We start from the raw sequence: 15,234 nt of genomic DNA on the forward strand, positions 1-15,234 counted from the left end.
AATCGCTGCCCACTGGCCATGCTTCACAGAGCACAAAGCGAAGATTGACTGCCCATGACGACATTTGAACCTTGTGTCATTGCTGTGAATCCTCCTGGGTGTACCTTGCTCCTTAGACTGAAGGCACTGTCATTGAGCAAGCTGGGGGTTAAAGCAGCCTTTTTATTTTGGATAGTAATTCACTAATACTTGGGGACTGAGAGGATTTGGGTTGAAGTACTTATTACAGCCTATTTCTGCCTTGGTGGAAGGAGGTGAGAAGTACAGAGCACCTGAAGCAAGGAAGAATTGAGATATGTCAAAGAACCAAAAAGCTTGATTGGCCACCTAGAGCAAATCTTTGTGGGCTTTAGGAAACTGTGGGGTGCCTGCTCTCACCTGCTTCATGACTGGCCTTTCTTTTCCTGCATATTATTTTCATTTCTACTGTTTGTAGTGTTTTTTCTTGAACTTTGCTCCTTACTATGAATTAGTATGCTGCTCAAAGCTAAATATCAGCCAAATTGATAAAGATAGGTTTTTTATATCTTCTCAGGATTTAAATGCCACAGAAAAAAGTTGGGGGACTTCAGCAGATCAAGCAATGTTTTACCCTGCAGCCCCATGTAAGTGACTAACTGCTTTAATGGCCGGTACATTGACAGCTTTAGTTTGGATATGGAGGGAAAATAGATTGTTTTTTGGAAGACACTGCTACTTTACTCAAATTTGCTACACTACAGCTCAAGGGTTAGAGCACACCTAGACAGTGTGACCATGCTGTAACTATCACTGTGTTCATTTGTAGTTTTTTACTCAGAAGTTGAAGCTTCTTCTTCTTCCTTTAATTAGCTGCATCTATCAGGACCTGTTTTGTTTTCTGCTATAAATGGTGGGTCAAATAAAAAGAAGGACAGATTTCAGGCAATTTGAGAAATTTTTCTTCTTTTATTATTTCTTCACACATATATATGTAGATATTGCTGAAGGGCAGCTATTACTGAAGGGTAGCTCAATCTTTTAGGACTAAATTGTTCCCTAGGAGTTGTAAAAGTGACTGTGTAAAGAAAACTTCAGCAATCTTTCCAAAGATTGCTAAAAAAATTCAGGAGTACTCTGCTGCAAAATTTCAGGCATTTCAGGGCATTTTCACTTCAAACTTCAAGCATTTCTATGGAAATGCTCAAGAGACAGCATACTTAATATATCCAACATCTCTGTTTGCAAAGAGTCTTTATTTCAGATAGAGGTATAGGAAGGACATTCTCAAAGATATAGAGGGTTACGTACAAAGAATGACGCATTTCAGGCAATTTGAGAAACTTAACTTCTTTTATTAGTTTCTCAAACATAGATATTCAAGTATTATTTAAAAGCAGACAAGCAACTAGGGGAATTCTCTAAACTAAGGGTAATTCTCTAAACTAAGGGTTTAAACTAATCTAGTCTAAACTCTATTTCTCTACACTAAGGGTAGTTTTGCAAAATAGTTATATACTGCCAACACTAAAGGGCCTCTGGAATGAATGCTAAGAAACAAGTCTAATTAAAACTACAACTCACTAAATAACTACATTAAGTCCCTAATAGGCTAGGTTGCTGTCTTCGAGGTATTCCAAGCAACCTCCATCAGCTTCACTGTTGTTCTTCTGCGAGGATGTGCAGGTGGAGCCAGTTTCTGCCTCCTTGACTTAGGCAACAGCACTGTTGTAAATGGAAGGTGAAGGGCAAGGCCACTTATGGAAGTGTCTGCACAACGAAACCATGTGCTGCAGCATCTTCCTTCCACAGGAGCAGGAAAGCAGCTTCAGGATTGCCACGGACAAATACAACAATCACAAAGAGTCGACGTCGCAGCAATCGTCTGCGAACTTCTCCATCAGAGCTTTGTGCAGGGAATTCTTCTCAGTGTTGGAGAGCATCATCCAGAGGCGAAAGTGCAGCTGAGCATAAGCCTCCATTGCCTTTCTGTGGGCATCCGGATTTCGGGCCAGGTACTCAAAGAGGTTGAGTGGCTCAACCTTTTGCATTGCTGGCGGCAAGCTGATCTCTGCAGGAAGCTTCTCGTTGCCTAGAACAAAATGGTCCGGGCATTTCCATTTCAGGCAGAGCTGCATGTATGCCATGATGTCCTACAGCCGCAGTGGAAATTCCTTCCTGCGCCAGTAGACCGGTGGTAAGATGTTTAACACATGCATGACCAGAGTCTTCCAGTTAGAGGTGGAAAAACCTGTGTCGCTCAGCATGCAGGTGAAGAGCTGCAGGTATTTCAGGTGCAACCTCTTGCATGGTATCTTGCCTGGCAATGTGCTGGAAGAATTTTGCCTCCACCACAGCGAATGTCTCAGGCCATGCTGTTCTTGTGAGGATGTTGGCCTTGGTGGGCTGACTGCTCACAAGGTTACCGGAGTTGCCTTTCTGGGCCTCTAAGGGCTGGTTGACCACAAAGATGTCATAGTCCCCTTGGTGCACCCAAAAAGCATCTCCACCAACAGGGTCCTCTTGCCTCTGCTCAGCAGGAATTGGCAGGACCGGCTGCAGGGCTGAAACACCAAGTGCCATGAGTATGACTGAGGCACATGCAGCCACGAGCATCTCACCATCTGGAAGAACCAGCGGGAGGTTTTCTCCACATCCAGGTAGGAGCCGGTGCAGAGTGTCTCCAGGAGGCTGCGCTGCTGCTTCCGCCGCAGCTCCTCCTGCGAGTGGTGCAGGAGGCACAACAGCTTCTCGCCTAGCTGCTCGCTCTCACACGTGCACACCAGCTCTACACGGATGCTGAAGGTCCTTGCTGCCGTCTGCCCTGCACTGCTTGGCTCTAGGTGGAAGGTGTGCCCTGGTGGGATTCAGTGGGACCAGCACACGGTACACCCCATCCCACTCATGGGGGCTCCAGCCCTCAAAGGCACTGCCCACCCCGATGGCTACTTGAGGCACCGGATCAAAGCTATTGCTCACGCTGTACACAAAGACACGCGTGAAGCTCTCCATCAGCTCAGCTGTCACTGAGCAGCCTCTCTCCAGGTCCTCCACAGGCCACTCTATACCATCCACTAAAAGGATGTCCTTCTCATTCCCAGCATCTTGGGTGTCTTCTCTGCTTTCAATTCCACCACTGGCATTTTCTTCCCTGCCACCATCACTGCCACCTTTTTCACTGGCAGCCACATTACCTTGTTCCTCTTCTTGTCTATCATTATTCTTGTTTCCCTCCACATTCACATCAGCCTGTTATTCATCCTTGTTTCTATCATTGCCATCTTCTGCTATCACATCCTTATTTACTTCCTCAGGTGCAGGCAAACCACTATGGGCAATTTCATTCCCACATTGATTGCTATCTTCCTGCCCAGTCCAGTCTTTACTTCTTTGGTCATTGGCACGTCTGCTTTCCTGCACCTTCACATCCATGTATTCTTCTGTTCCATCTACATTGTCTTCACCTTCATTTACATCAGTGTTTTTGCCTGCCTTTATAGTAACACTATTGTTTTTTTCTTCATTTCCTTCTCCTTCTTCCTTTCCAGTGTCCTTGTCTTGGTCCACCTGTACATCCTTGGTTTTTTCTTCATTTGCTTCTCTAGATCTTCTTTATTTCCAGCAACATTGCCAGGTTCTTCTTCATTTCCTTCAGTGGTAGTGTCTCCTGGCATATCCCCATCACTCTGTCCTTCTTTCTTTAAGTGATAGCCATTGTCGACATCGCTGTCTTCCTTCACATCATAATTGCCACTGTTGACATCGCTGTCCTCCTTCATCTTCACATCATAATTGTCTTCAGTGGCATCATCCTTGTTGCCATCATCTGCAGCCACAGGACTGCCTTCTCTATCATCTTCAGTGCCGCTGTTTTCTGCCTCCAGAGTCATATCTCTGTCTTCTTCACCTTCCTCTGGATCAGCGGTGTCTTCTTCCTCTTCAGTTATTCTCTCATCTCCCAAGGTCTTGCGGGAGCTCTGGTCCTTGCTGCTGCTGCTGGCCTCACAGCTCCTTCTCCTGCAGCCCAGCCACAGGCCCAAGAGGAGCAGGATGCCAGCAAGAACCCAGAATGGCCACTGCTGCAGGGCACCAAAGAGCATGGCTCCCCAGCCCTCATCCTGCTGCTGCAGGGGCCCCTGCTCCAGCTCCTGCATCAGCCGGGCCATCTCACGGTCCAGCAGCTTCTGACGCTCCCGCATTCTCTGGTGCGTGGCCTCATCCAGCCCATCCCCAGCTGGCTGGGGGTACTGGATCAGGCTTTGCACAAGCACAAACAGCAGTGACAGTAAAGCCATGGTCTGCAGGAGGACACACAGGAGGGGCTCAGTGGGGCCGGAATGGAGACAGTGAGGGGCAGGAGCGGCAGGGATGTGGTGGCAGGAAGGAAAGGGCCCCCGGCAGCTGGCAAGGCTGCACCGCTGCCCCGCGCGCCCCGCGCCCCCAGCAAGGCGCTGCGCCCGGCGCTGGGCCCTGGAGACGGGGCAGCCCCGGGGACCGGCGCTCCTGTCCCAGCCCTCCTCCAGCCCCCTCTCCCCTCTGCTGTGTACTCACCGCTTGCCGAGGCTCTACTGGGGCAGCGGCACCGGCCTGGGGCCTTTTATAGTTGCCCCCATTGTGACACGGCCCCTGTGCTGTCACAGAGCCCAGAGCGCATCACAGGCCAGCCCCGCCCGCCGTCCCAGCCCGGTCATGGAACTCATCATGGCCCCGATGCAGAGAAGAAAGGAACTGAAGTCTTTTTTTGCATTTCAGGCTCTCTTATGTAGTTTGTCTCACAGCCACACAGCACTCCCCCTACCCCAGACTGGATGTGAGACTTCAAAAGGTGATGCGTGTCATCTGCATCCTGTTCTGTTCAGCGCTTGAGACAAAACACCTCAACACCTCTTTCTGCTGCTGCTGGAAGGGGCAGATGAGACGGCTTGAGCTATGCTTGTAGGAAGCTACCAAAACAGTAATAGCCTCTTCAGCTGCACACTCACTAGGCAGAGGAATTTACCTCAAGGCACATGTTGGACCTGAAGGCACATCTGGAAGTGAAAAAGCATCTTGAGAAAAAAATATCTGCGTTTAGTCTCAGAGGAAGAATTTGAGCCACCTCAGAGCATTTCTGTTTTGTTCTATAATTTTGGGGTTGGCGGCTTTTTTTTTTTTTTTCTTTTTTTTGAGGGCATAATAATTGTAATAAACGCTACCAAATGTGAATTTCCCCTCTCCCTTCTTTGATGGAAGACAAGCAATGAAAAAGTGGCAATTGCTCTTTCTCTGCATCTTACTCCAACATTTGCTGTTATTAAAATTTGTATCTTCTTTTCACTAGTCCATCAGTTTGAGGTGATGTCTGCAAATGAATAATAATTTTTCTTACCACTGTATCCTCAGCTTTAAGAGGATTCTCTCCCTTTCATATTCAGATCTTTCATTTTCTGCTTTATGCATCCTTTAAAGACCAGAAGCCTTTTCCCTCTGCTTTTTAATTTACTTAGGAAAAGCACATTAATTAAACAGTTACATTTGGTTGGTTGAAGGTTGCCCATGATATTTATTTAGCTGGAGGTTTATCTGGCTGTCAGAATAACTCACTGGAGAGATCACAATTTTATAACAATGCTGGTCAACCAATGTGACCTTCAACAGGACCACCTGTGGTGAACCTTGTGAGCCCGCCTGTGGCACTCATCCCTGCCTTTTCTGGCATGATTTTATATGCTACTGCACCTCAGGCACACAGTATGTAACTTCTGTCAAGCCTTCAAGACACTAGAAGTGTGATTCTGGAAATGCTGATAAATATAAAAGATACGACTCAGAGATAGCCATGTTACCTCTTCTTCTAAGGTTTCCAGGCCTGTAAACGAGGGGGGACAGGAATAACCAGACAATCAATTTATGGAACACTGAAAAGGTCAAGATATTGTAATATGCTGTATTGCACTGAATCTATGGGATATTAAAATTCAGATGGTTCATTCCTAGAAAATATTTGCAGTTGCACAAATAGAGAAGCACAGATTTCCACCATGGTGGCAATTACACAAACAAATGGATCTATTCCAATTACAGTTCGAGACAAACATCCTTGTGTGAGCTTCTTTGGAGCTTTTATATTTGGAGTACTGAGTTGTTCCACTCAAGCAGAGGAACTTAACCTGATACCAGGGATGGAAGGCTTCTTCCCTTCTTCTTTCTCATAAACAAAATGATGAGAAAACATTAACAGTCAGATCAACCTCTGCTAACCTTTTAACTTCAGCTGTTGATATGATTAAGTCAGGAGCCTCTGTTAGACTATTTTTACCTCTTATTTTCTTTCTCTCCTTTCTGATCCTTAATTTGCACTTGACATTTCAATTGATTTGTTGTGCTAAGGAATTTTGCCACTATTAGCTTTACTTTGACACACCTCTCTTATTTTAGCATAGAGGGTCCCAGAAATTTAGCTAGGAGCCATTTTGACGTAAGGGAAAGATCAGGTTTCTGGTCTATGTGACCCTGTACATTTTACAGGCTTTTGAGGAAAAACTCCTTTTCTACAGGATGCAATTTCTAAACCTCTGGACATTGCTAGTCTAATCGATCCTAAGTGGTGCCCAACATTTTTTAAATCCTTATCAAAATCTGGACCTGCAGCTCAACTGAGGCTGCAGCAGGAACACATGGAGCAGAAAGGGTATTATATGTATCTCGCAGAAAATTGTCTTCTCAGTACATCCCTCCTCTCAGTGCTTGCTTATATTAAGCACTGAAAGTCACAGTTCTCTATACACAGCAGAACCTGACTATTTAGAAAGGAAATAATTTAGCCAGCTAACCCAGACAGAGAATTGAGGCATTACTTCAGGAGAAATGAGGAAGGTGATGTCTGCCATTAGTCTTCAGTTACAAGAAGAAATAACTCCTGTCCCAAATTAAAGCAAGAGTTGCAGACCTCTTGCATTGCGACTACAAACAAAGTTGAAAGAGTATTCTGGCAAGAGCTTCTGAATTTAAATACAGAAATGACACAGGTCATGTGAGAACCAAAGAATGGAAACATTAATAAAGGAAGCAAAACCCTGTCCATGTCACTCCAAGATGTCTTCTGATATCCATGGCAGAATGGTGAATTTGACAGAAACATTTATGTCTGCCAGGCAGATATCCAGTTATAGGAAAAAATTCTGTTTGTCTATGAAAACGCAGTTTTCAGTAAAAAAGATGAAAACTAATTTTGAATGTATATAAACAATACAAAATCATTCTTCAGGATATCTTTATGTATCAGGAGGCACATCTTTTATAACACTTTTATTGCTATATTTGTGAATAACTGTTTTGCAGTGCTATTTTAACTCAAATAATTAAGCTTTCCTTCTGTTTTATGTTTAAAAGTTTGGGGGTTGGGGTTTTTTGGCATTTGGAAGCAAGTCAACTGGAGAGCATTTTCTGTGCCATCTGAGGTCAAAAGTAACAGCATGGAGTCAGAGAAGGCCATTCAGCAGGCAATTTGTATCCTCAGTTGGGTATCCCTTCTGTAGAATGCAGCTGGTATAAACTATACAGGGTCTGGGGCTACAGAAACAGCAGAAATTAAGAAAGTGAATTTTCTAGAAAAGCTTGAAGTATAGAAAACTTTGAGCATGCTGTTAAAGAAGTTGTGAGTTTGGTTCAGGGGACTGCAGAGTTGATCCCTTCTTCAGTCATATTTCAATTGTTAATACAAGAGGAAATAGATCTTTTGATCACTTTTTCCTGTTAACAATCTGTTTTTAAACACTTCTAATAGATTGTTTTGCACTCATAGTATGATAAAAAACACAATTCTTGAAAAATTCAGCTACATGTGAAAATTAGATTTGGAAAAAATGGTGCTTCTTTACAAGTGTTGAAGTAGTTCTCTCTTCTTTGAGTAACTCCAGCTTTAGAGCAGGTATTTGAAAGTTACTAGTGAATCATACCTATGTCCTTCACCATTCTAAACAGACATCTGCACTTTGAGCCACTTTGGAAGCCTCAGCTGTTATGTGCAGTGCCTTCTCCATAAATAGCCGAAAGTTAGGGTGCTGGAGACTCCATCTTCACTGAGAAAATCCATTCTAAAACTTGCTGAAACTATCTAATTACTATCTAATCCCCAGCTTCTAAAGGTGTTTCTTTTTATCCCCATTCATTCTTTGTACCCAGCCTGAGCTCTGGGGGTGCCAGGGGTTCTGGAGGTCCCATTTGTATTCCTAAAGCTGCCATAACCCCCTGGAGGAACTCTCCTGCAAAATTAGTTCTGCTCTCTGAGTCTATGGCTTCCACAATCCCTTTTATTGGAATTATGTCTTTTAGAAATGCCTTAGTAAGTGATCCAGTGGTTGCTGAGCAGTCAGAATTGCTTTCTTCCCCTGTTAGGTGAGATGGTGTCACCAGAAGATATTGAAGCCTTCCTGCTCAGGGCATTTCAGTGCCAGGCTCTTACAAGCACACACAGCTGTGCCGGTTGAGCTGACCATGGGGGTAACCTGCACTTTGTCTGATTCCCTTTCCTCAATAACAGCGTGTCTTGGAACTCTTTTCCCTTCTGCTGCCCTTGAAGAGCCATCCACCAAGACATTTTCTGCCTCAGGCCAGGCAATGTCTCCTGAATCTCCCCCAGGCTGTGTCTGGAGCTGTGTCACTTGAATGCAGTGCTGGGTTTCTTCCCAGCCCCTCTGTGGGCTGTTCAAACAGGAGGCTGGGTTAAACCCTTCCCCTGTGCTCAGTTCTGAATCCTCCTGTGCCACTGAACAAGTTTCACACTGTAATAACCGAGCACTGCTCATCCATTGCGAGGCTCTTTTGCTTATCAAAGCTTGAACTTGATGGCAGACTGGAACAGTTGGAGATCCTGTTGTCATCAGGTTTTGGGCCTGGGTTCCCACTGAAGCTGTGGCTGCACAATTCTGCAGGCAATGAGGCCACTGTGGCCACTGGGTGAAACATTTTGGCCCAAGAATTCCTTTGGCATGGCCCTGTTTAACATTCACCTACAATTCCAATTTCTTTTCTGAGTCTGGAAGAGACAGAACTGAGGCATCAATATTTTTGGTTGTTCATTTTCTCAAGTTTTGCTCACTTTCTCCTGTCCATACCACAGCATGGAGGCTGTCTGGGGTTAAAAAGTCCTACAGTGTTCTGGCTGTAACAGAGAATCCTCAATCCAGGCTGTGTAATTCCCTATTTATCCTCAAAATTGTCTCAGCTCCTTTTTGGTCCAGGGAAGTGTTACTTCTGAGATTGCCCAGTGCCTCTCTGGGTCAATTCACCAGGAATCTTCAGTCCCAGTATTTCCCAAATATTTAACCTTTTTCTCCACCATTTGCCATTTGTTTTTTTTTTTTTTTCCCCAATACTCAAAAGATATTTTTAGCCAGGAAATTCAGCCATTTCACTGGGGCTTTGTCTACCACTTGTTCTTGTCCTCCTCATTGGAGCCATCTGATTCCCTGACTGGCAGGATAGGAGTGCTGTAGGGAGACATCCCTGGCTCCAAAAGCCCTGCCTTTAGCAGGGACTCCATACCAGGCTGTGAGCCCTTCCTTCCCTCCCCTGGAATAGGGTGTTGCTTTTAGACACCACTTGTCCTGGTTGCTTCAAACTAATTTGGAGAGGCTCCCCATGAAATTTTCCCCCAGGGGCTGCCCACACCTCTGGTTTCCCTTCAGCACAGGCCTTGCCAGACATTTGACACAAAGGTACAGCAGCAATAGCCTCTGTATCACCTTTTACAATATTACAATGCCACCATCAAACTCCTTCCTAGTCAATTACAATCAGAGTAGGAAGAAAAAGAAATTAGTTTATTTCAAACCTACCCCCCACAGCTCCTAACAGTGATTGAACAAGTGATACCAGCTCAACTTTCCCATTTATTCCCTTAATAATGAAAACATTCCTTTACAATTTTCCCCCCCTTAGGTGTAAGATTCAGAGTGGATGGAAAGGCCCCTGTGTCCATCAGGAGAGGCCTCCTCTGGATGCAGACGCAGCCTGAATGTTCTCCAGGGCTCCAGTGTGGTGGGTCCTCGGTGGGATGGGAGCTCAGAGAGCCCTGCCAATCCATGTCCATGCAGGGCTGGACTTGCTCCTGCTGAGGGTGCTGCTGTCTGTGCTTGCAGTGTCCTTGTGGGCTGCAGCTGGAGCCCTGACTCCTTCCCAGGGGCTGTTTGGGTGGGCTCTGCCCTGGCCAGGAGGGCAATGCCTCTGCCAGGTGCTTGTGGCCGACCCCGTCATGCCCCGGGTGCTGGGGCCCCCTTGGGCCCTGGGGTTGATCCCTCAGGGGCTGTGGGAACTCTGCCATGGCCTTTGCCTTCAGCTTGGCCTTTTGCTCATCCCTTCTTGCCTTCAGCTGCTGTGCCTTTGTGCCAAGTGCTGCAGGGCTTCTTCTGCCACTCCTGCAGCCCCGGTCACTGCCTGTGGGTGCTCATCCTCTGAGAGCTGCTGAGCTTTCTGCAAAACCTTTCCTTTCTGCAGGGACCCAAACGAAATCCTGAACAGAAAATCCTGATCCTTCATGTGCACTCTGCATTTCCCAGCTGTTCCTTTGTGTTCCCCGTTGTGCTCAGGGTCCCTGCCCAGCCCGTGTGGCAGAGCCGGTGCCTGTCCTGCCGCAGTGTCCAAAGGCGGCCCCCCCGGCGGGCAGGGCCGGCAGCTCCCCGGGGCCGGGCAGCGGCCGGGGCGTCCCGCAGCCTCCCGGGGGCCGGGGGCCACTGCCGGCCCTGCCCGGGGCTGGTGGGGTCAGGCAGCGCCCGGCGCTGAGCCCCGGCTGCCCCACAGCCCCGGCCCGGCCCCGCAGCTCCCCACAGGCCCCAGCCCGTGCTCCCGGTGCCGCACCTCTGCGCCCGGTGCTGCCGCTGCCACCGCAGAGAAACCCCTGGCATCCTGACCTCCTGCTTTTCCTCTCCTGGAAACCGGGGATGGAAAGGATCTGGATCAGCTGGCAAATTGTGAGGATAAAACACTGCTGGAAAACAAAACAATCCAGAGTATTTTTCTCTTCCTCCTCTTTTTCATCATCCTTTTTCTTACCACACAGATTCCTCCTGCTGCTTCTTGCCTGAACCATATTGCTGCACTCTCCTTCACCCAATTCCATCCCAGCACACCAATACCATGCATCCCCTGTTGTACAAATGCCTTCTCTACTTCCCTTGTTGCCTCCCAGGGTGTCCATGTCCTTAATTACCTCTGGGGGAATGTGCAAACTACCTCAACATTCTCCCAAGGGACCCTTCAGAGACATTTTGGGATCATCATCCCTTTGGCCAGGCCCCCTTCCTGGCTTTCCCTTTTCTCCCCTCCATGGGTGCCCTGCCATGTTCACTCCCTGAGGATCCCAGGGCACTCACTGATGAGATTTTCAGTGCTCTCTCACTGCTGACTCTTCACAGACCCCCCTGATGTGTCACTCGTCTGCCTCCTGGTCACTCCCGGGTCCCCAATCAATCCCCGGTGCCGCCGCCAGCCAAGGGAGCCGATCACCCAAAGTGGGTGAGGCACCTTCAGCTGCACTCCCTGCCCGCCGCCCCGGAGGGTGGAAGGAATTGGGGATGAGCCCCAGGGTGTGTGGAAAAATTGACATCAGCAGAGGATTCTGTCCACAAAGCAGACAGAGGTGTCTGTAAAAGTAATTTCATTCCTAAAAATGGGAGTGGCCATGGGACATTCCCCATGGGATCTTCCTAATTATTGGAGGACACAGCTTCGTTTTCATCCTAATTCTGGCCACATCTCCCTCTGCTTTCCCCATTGCCTGAAGCACTTGAGAGGTACAGACTTCCCAATCCACCTACTACATACCCACCGTAATATGCTCCCCACTTTTGTATAGTAAACGATATTCATGGCTCTGTTAAGTCTTTGTTGTTCTTCTGGAAATTCATTAATTGAGCAGGACCTTGGCTGAGCAGCAGTCTGTGTCATCAACTGATGACATTTTCTGAAACCGTTGGCTTCTCCTGTCACCTCCTTAACTACAGGTACCTTGCCCTCTGAGCATTCCCTACCTGGACCAACCCCCTTCGACCCCATGGCCCCCGCGAGGGGAATTTGGGGAGGTGGGAGTGGGGCAGCGCCAAGGCCGGGCCCCCCCGCGCTGTCCTGGCGGGAGCGGCTGCAGTGGGGACCGAGTGCGGGCGGGAGCGGCCGGGAGCCCAGCGCTGCCCCAGCCCGACCTGCCCCAGCTCCATCCCTGCCCCTGCGCTGGGATGCTGTGGGGCTGGGGGGAAGAGGGAGCCGGCAGTGGGTGCTGGGCCTGGGGGCAGGAGGAGAAGGGAAGGAGAAGCAGGCTTGAAGAACAGAATGGTCAAAGGATGCAAGTGGCAGGAAAGGGTGGGATTGTGCCAGAGAAGGAGGAATAGCAAGAGGAAGAGGAGTGTGAGGAAGAGCAAAGACACAGGAGGAGGAGGAGAAGGAGCAGAAAGAGGAAGCAGCAGAAGGTTCCACCCCTCCCTGTGTCTGCAGCCTCCCCCCAGCCCCAGGAGTGCTGCTCCCCACACATGCAGCAGGTGACTGTGGAGGGGGATCCACAATTTTCAGGGGGTAAATCTTGGTGTTTCTGAGCTTTCTTGGGCTAAATGTTGGTGCTTTGGTTTTATGTGGCAGCTGAATCTTTATGTTTTGGAGAAGGATTTGCTGACTTGTGATGTTTGGGGAGTTTTTGGTCTGTGTCTTGGTAGTTTGTGGAGTTTTTGGGCTGAATCTTGGTGTTATGGAGGTTCTTACGGACACAAGATTCCCAATGACTTCCTGAGATCAACTTGGGCAAGGAGGAACCTCCAGTCCAAGGTGCTCTTCTCTTGTTTTTTCCCCAACCCAGGATTTGTCATTCCCAGGGTGTGGCTGGATGGAGGAGGAGGAAAAGCCCCGGAGATGCTGCAGGAAGAGGAGCTGCAAACCCAGCCCAGGGAGCTGCAGGGAGGAAAGAGCCCCCCTGAGCCAGGAAGGCGGGCGGAGATCCAGGCGGAGCTCGGAGCTGGTGGAGAAGCCTCATGGCAGGGAGAAGCCCCACAAGTGCTTGGAATGTGGGAAGGGTTTCAGCCGGAGATCCAGCCTGATCCAGCACCAGAGGATCCACACTGGGGAGAGGCCCTACGAGTGTGGGGAGTGTGGGAAGAGGTTTCAGACCAGCTCCCATCTCCTCAGTCATGAGCAGATTCACACAGAGGAGAGGCCCTACCGCTGCCCCGACTGCGGGAAGGGCTTCAAGCACAACTCCAGCCTCACCGTGCACCAGCGCATCCACACTGGGGAGAGGCCCTACGAGTGTGGGAAGTGTGGGAAGGGCTTCAAAGACAGGTCTGGCCTGATCCAGCACCAGGTGATCCACACTGGGGAACGGCCCTATGAGTGCTTGGAATGTGGGAAGAGCTTTGGGTGGAGCTCTGCCCTGAGATCACACCAGCTCATCCACACTGGGGAGAGGCCCTACAAGTGTCCCCAGTGTGGGAAGAGGTTTCGGATCAGCTCCAGTGTCCTCCTACATGAGCGGATTCACACAGAGGAGAGGCCCTACCGCTGCCCCGACTGCGGGAGGGGATTCAAACACAACTCCCACCTCATCAGGCACCGGCGCATCCACACCGGGGAGAGGCCCTACGAGTGTGTGGGAAGTGTGGGAAGAGCTTCTCACAGAGCTCAATCTTGATCAGACACCAACGGAGGCACCACTAAAGGAAGCCCTGTGAGTGCCATGAGTGAGGAAAGAGAGTGAGGGAAGAGCTTGGAGTGAGGGAAGAGATTGAGGGAAGAGCTTGGTGTGCTGCTGCAGCTCCATTCCCCATGGGAAGATCTGGGCTGGATGATCCCCAGTGACCCGCGTTGGGCAGAGCCCTGGTGCCCCCGTATGGGGAATAAAACAGAGAGTAAAGTAATGGAGCTGATAAAGGGGCCCGATATCTGAGGCCTGACTGAGCAGAAACTGTGGGAGACACAGACACAGTTTCAGTCTCCCTGGGCAAGAAGTGACCAGAAAAAATGGTGTGAGACTTTGTGATAAGATAAATGTTCCCAGGTTACTGGATGTCACCAAGAATGTGTAACCAATGGGAAATTGTTACCAAAAACAGAGCCCTCTATAAGCACCATACAAGTCAATCCCTGTGTAAACACCTGGTACACTCAGTAAAATTGGCTTTGCTCTAAACTGGGATGTCCCCGTCTCTCCATGGTGGATAACCCTGTTGTGGGTGATCCCCGTTGGGTGGGGGAAGGTGCTGGAGGGATTTCTTTCCCTTCTCCTGGTGCTGCCGTGGTTTGGTTGGTAATAAATTCCCTCCCTGAGCCCAGGCCGGGTCTGTTGTCCCCGTGCCGGTGCTCGGGGCGGGATCTCTCCCGTTCCTTCTCTGCACTGCCGGGCCTCTCCTCAGCCAATGAGAGAACGCGGTGGAGAAGAGTCAGCCAATCAGCGAGAGCGGGGCTGATGACTCACCAGTTGCCGGGCAGACCCGCAGCAGGCAGTGTTCCCCACCTGGACCCGCCCTCCCTGCCCAGTGCCGGCCCCGCCGTGGGGTCCCCCCAAGTCCCTCCCCAGTGCCCCCAGGAACTGGGCTGGGTTTAACTGGGAAGCTTTACTGGGAACACTGGGAGCAGGCGGGCAGGGCCAGAGTGGCAGCAGGGCTGGGGGACACTCGATCCCCCCAAAATCAGCGTGGGGATAGAGCGGGGCGTCCCGGCAAGGCCCGAGGCCACGGGGATGGGCTGCGGCCGCCGGCGGCTCAGGAGCTCTGTGGGCAGAGAAAAGGGGGTGACACCGGGCTGGGGTCCCCGGGGGAGCACACACATTCCAGAGGAGGGGGGACATGACTCACGTGACCCCCCAGACTGTCTTGCACTGGTAGAACCCGATCCCCAGTGCCAGGAAGACAGAACCCAACTCAGGAGTCTCCAGTTCCTGTCAGCATCTTGCTGCGGCAGCATCCAGCAGCATCTCTGGGTGGTCCGCAGGGGTCAGGATCTCCCAAAAACTCTCACAGACACCCAGGCCCCTCCAAACACCCTCCAGGTCACTCCCAGCCCACTTAGGATCCCCTGAAACCTCCCTCTTGATCCCTTCCTAACCTCCCCAGGACCCACCAAAGCCCCTCCTGTCCCTCTCAGGATCCCACAGCCTCCTTACAGTCACCCCCACTGCCCCAGGACCCCCAAATCCTCTCCCAGTCTCTTCCCAGTGCCCACCAGGACCCTCAGAACCCCATCCCACCCTCCCCAGTATCCTTCAAACCCCTTCTTAGCCCTTCCAAACCCCCAACCTCGTCTCCCAGTTGAAACCAGGCT

At 49.7% G+C, this 15,234-nt stretch overlaps 1 protein-coding gene across 1 annotated transcript in view; it reads left to right on the forward strand.

The window, feature by feature from the left end:
- LOC144247940 (uncharacterized) overlaps positions 1-15,234 on the forward strand; it is a gene marked incomplete at its 5' end in the record, with an annotated part of 684,260 nt that overhangs the window by 278,175 nt on the left and 390,851 nt on the right. The window contains 1 exon segment of the mRNA XM_077789686.1: positions 12,971-13,392. Coding sequence (XP_077645812.1) covers positions 12,971-13,392 — 422 coding nt within the window.

This window comes from Lonchura striata, chromosome 36 (assembly GCF_046129695.1).
Source record: "Lonchura striata isolate bLonStr1 chromosome 36, bLonStr1.mat, whole genome shotgun sequence".
Taxonomy (NCBI): Eukaryota; Metazoa; Chordata; class Aves; order Passeriformes; family Estrildidae; genus Lonchura; species Lonchura striata.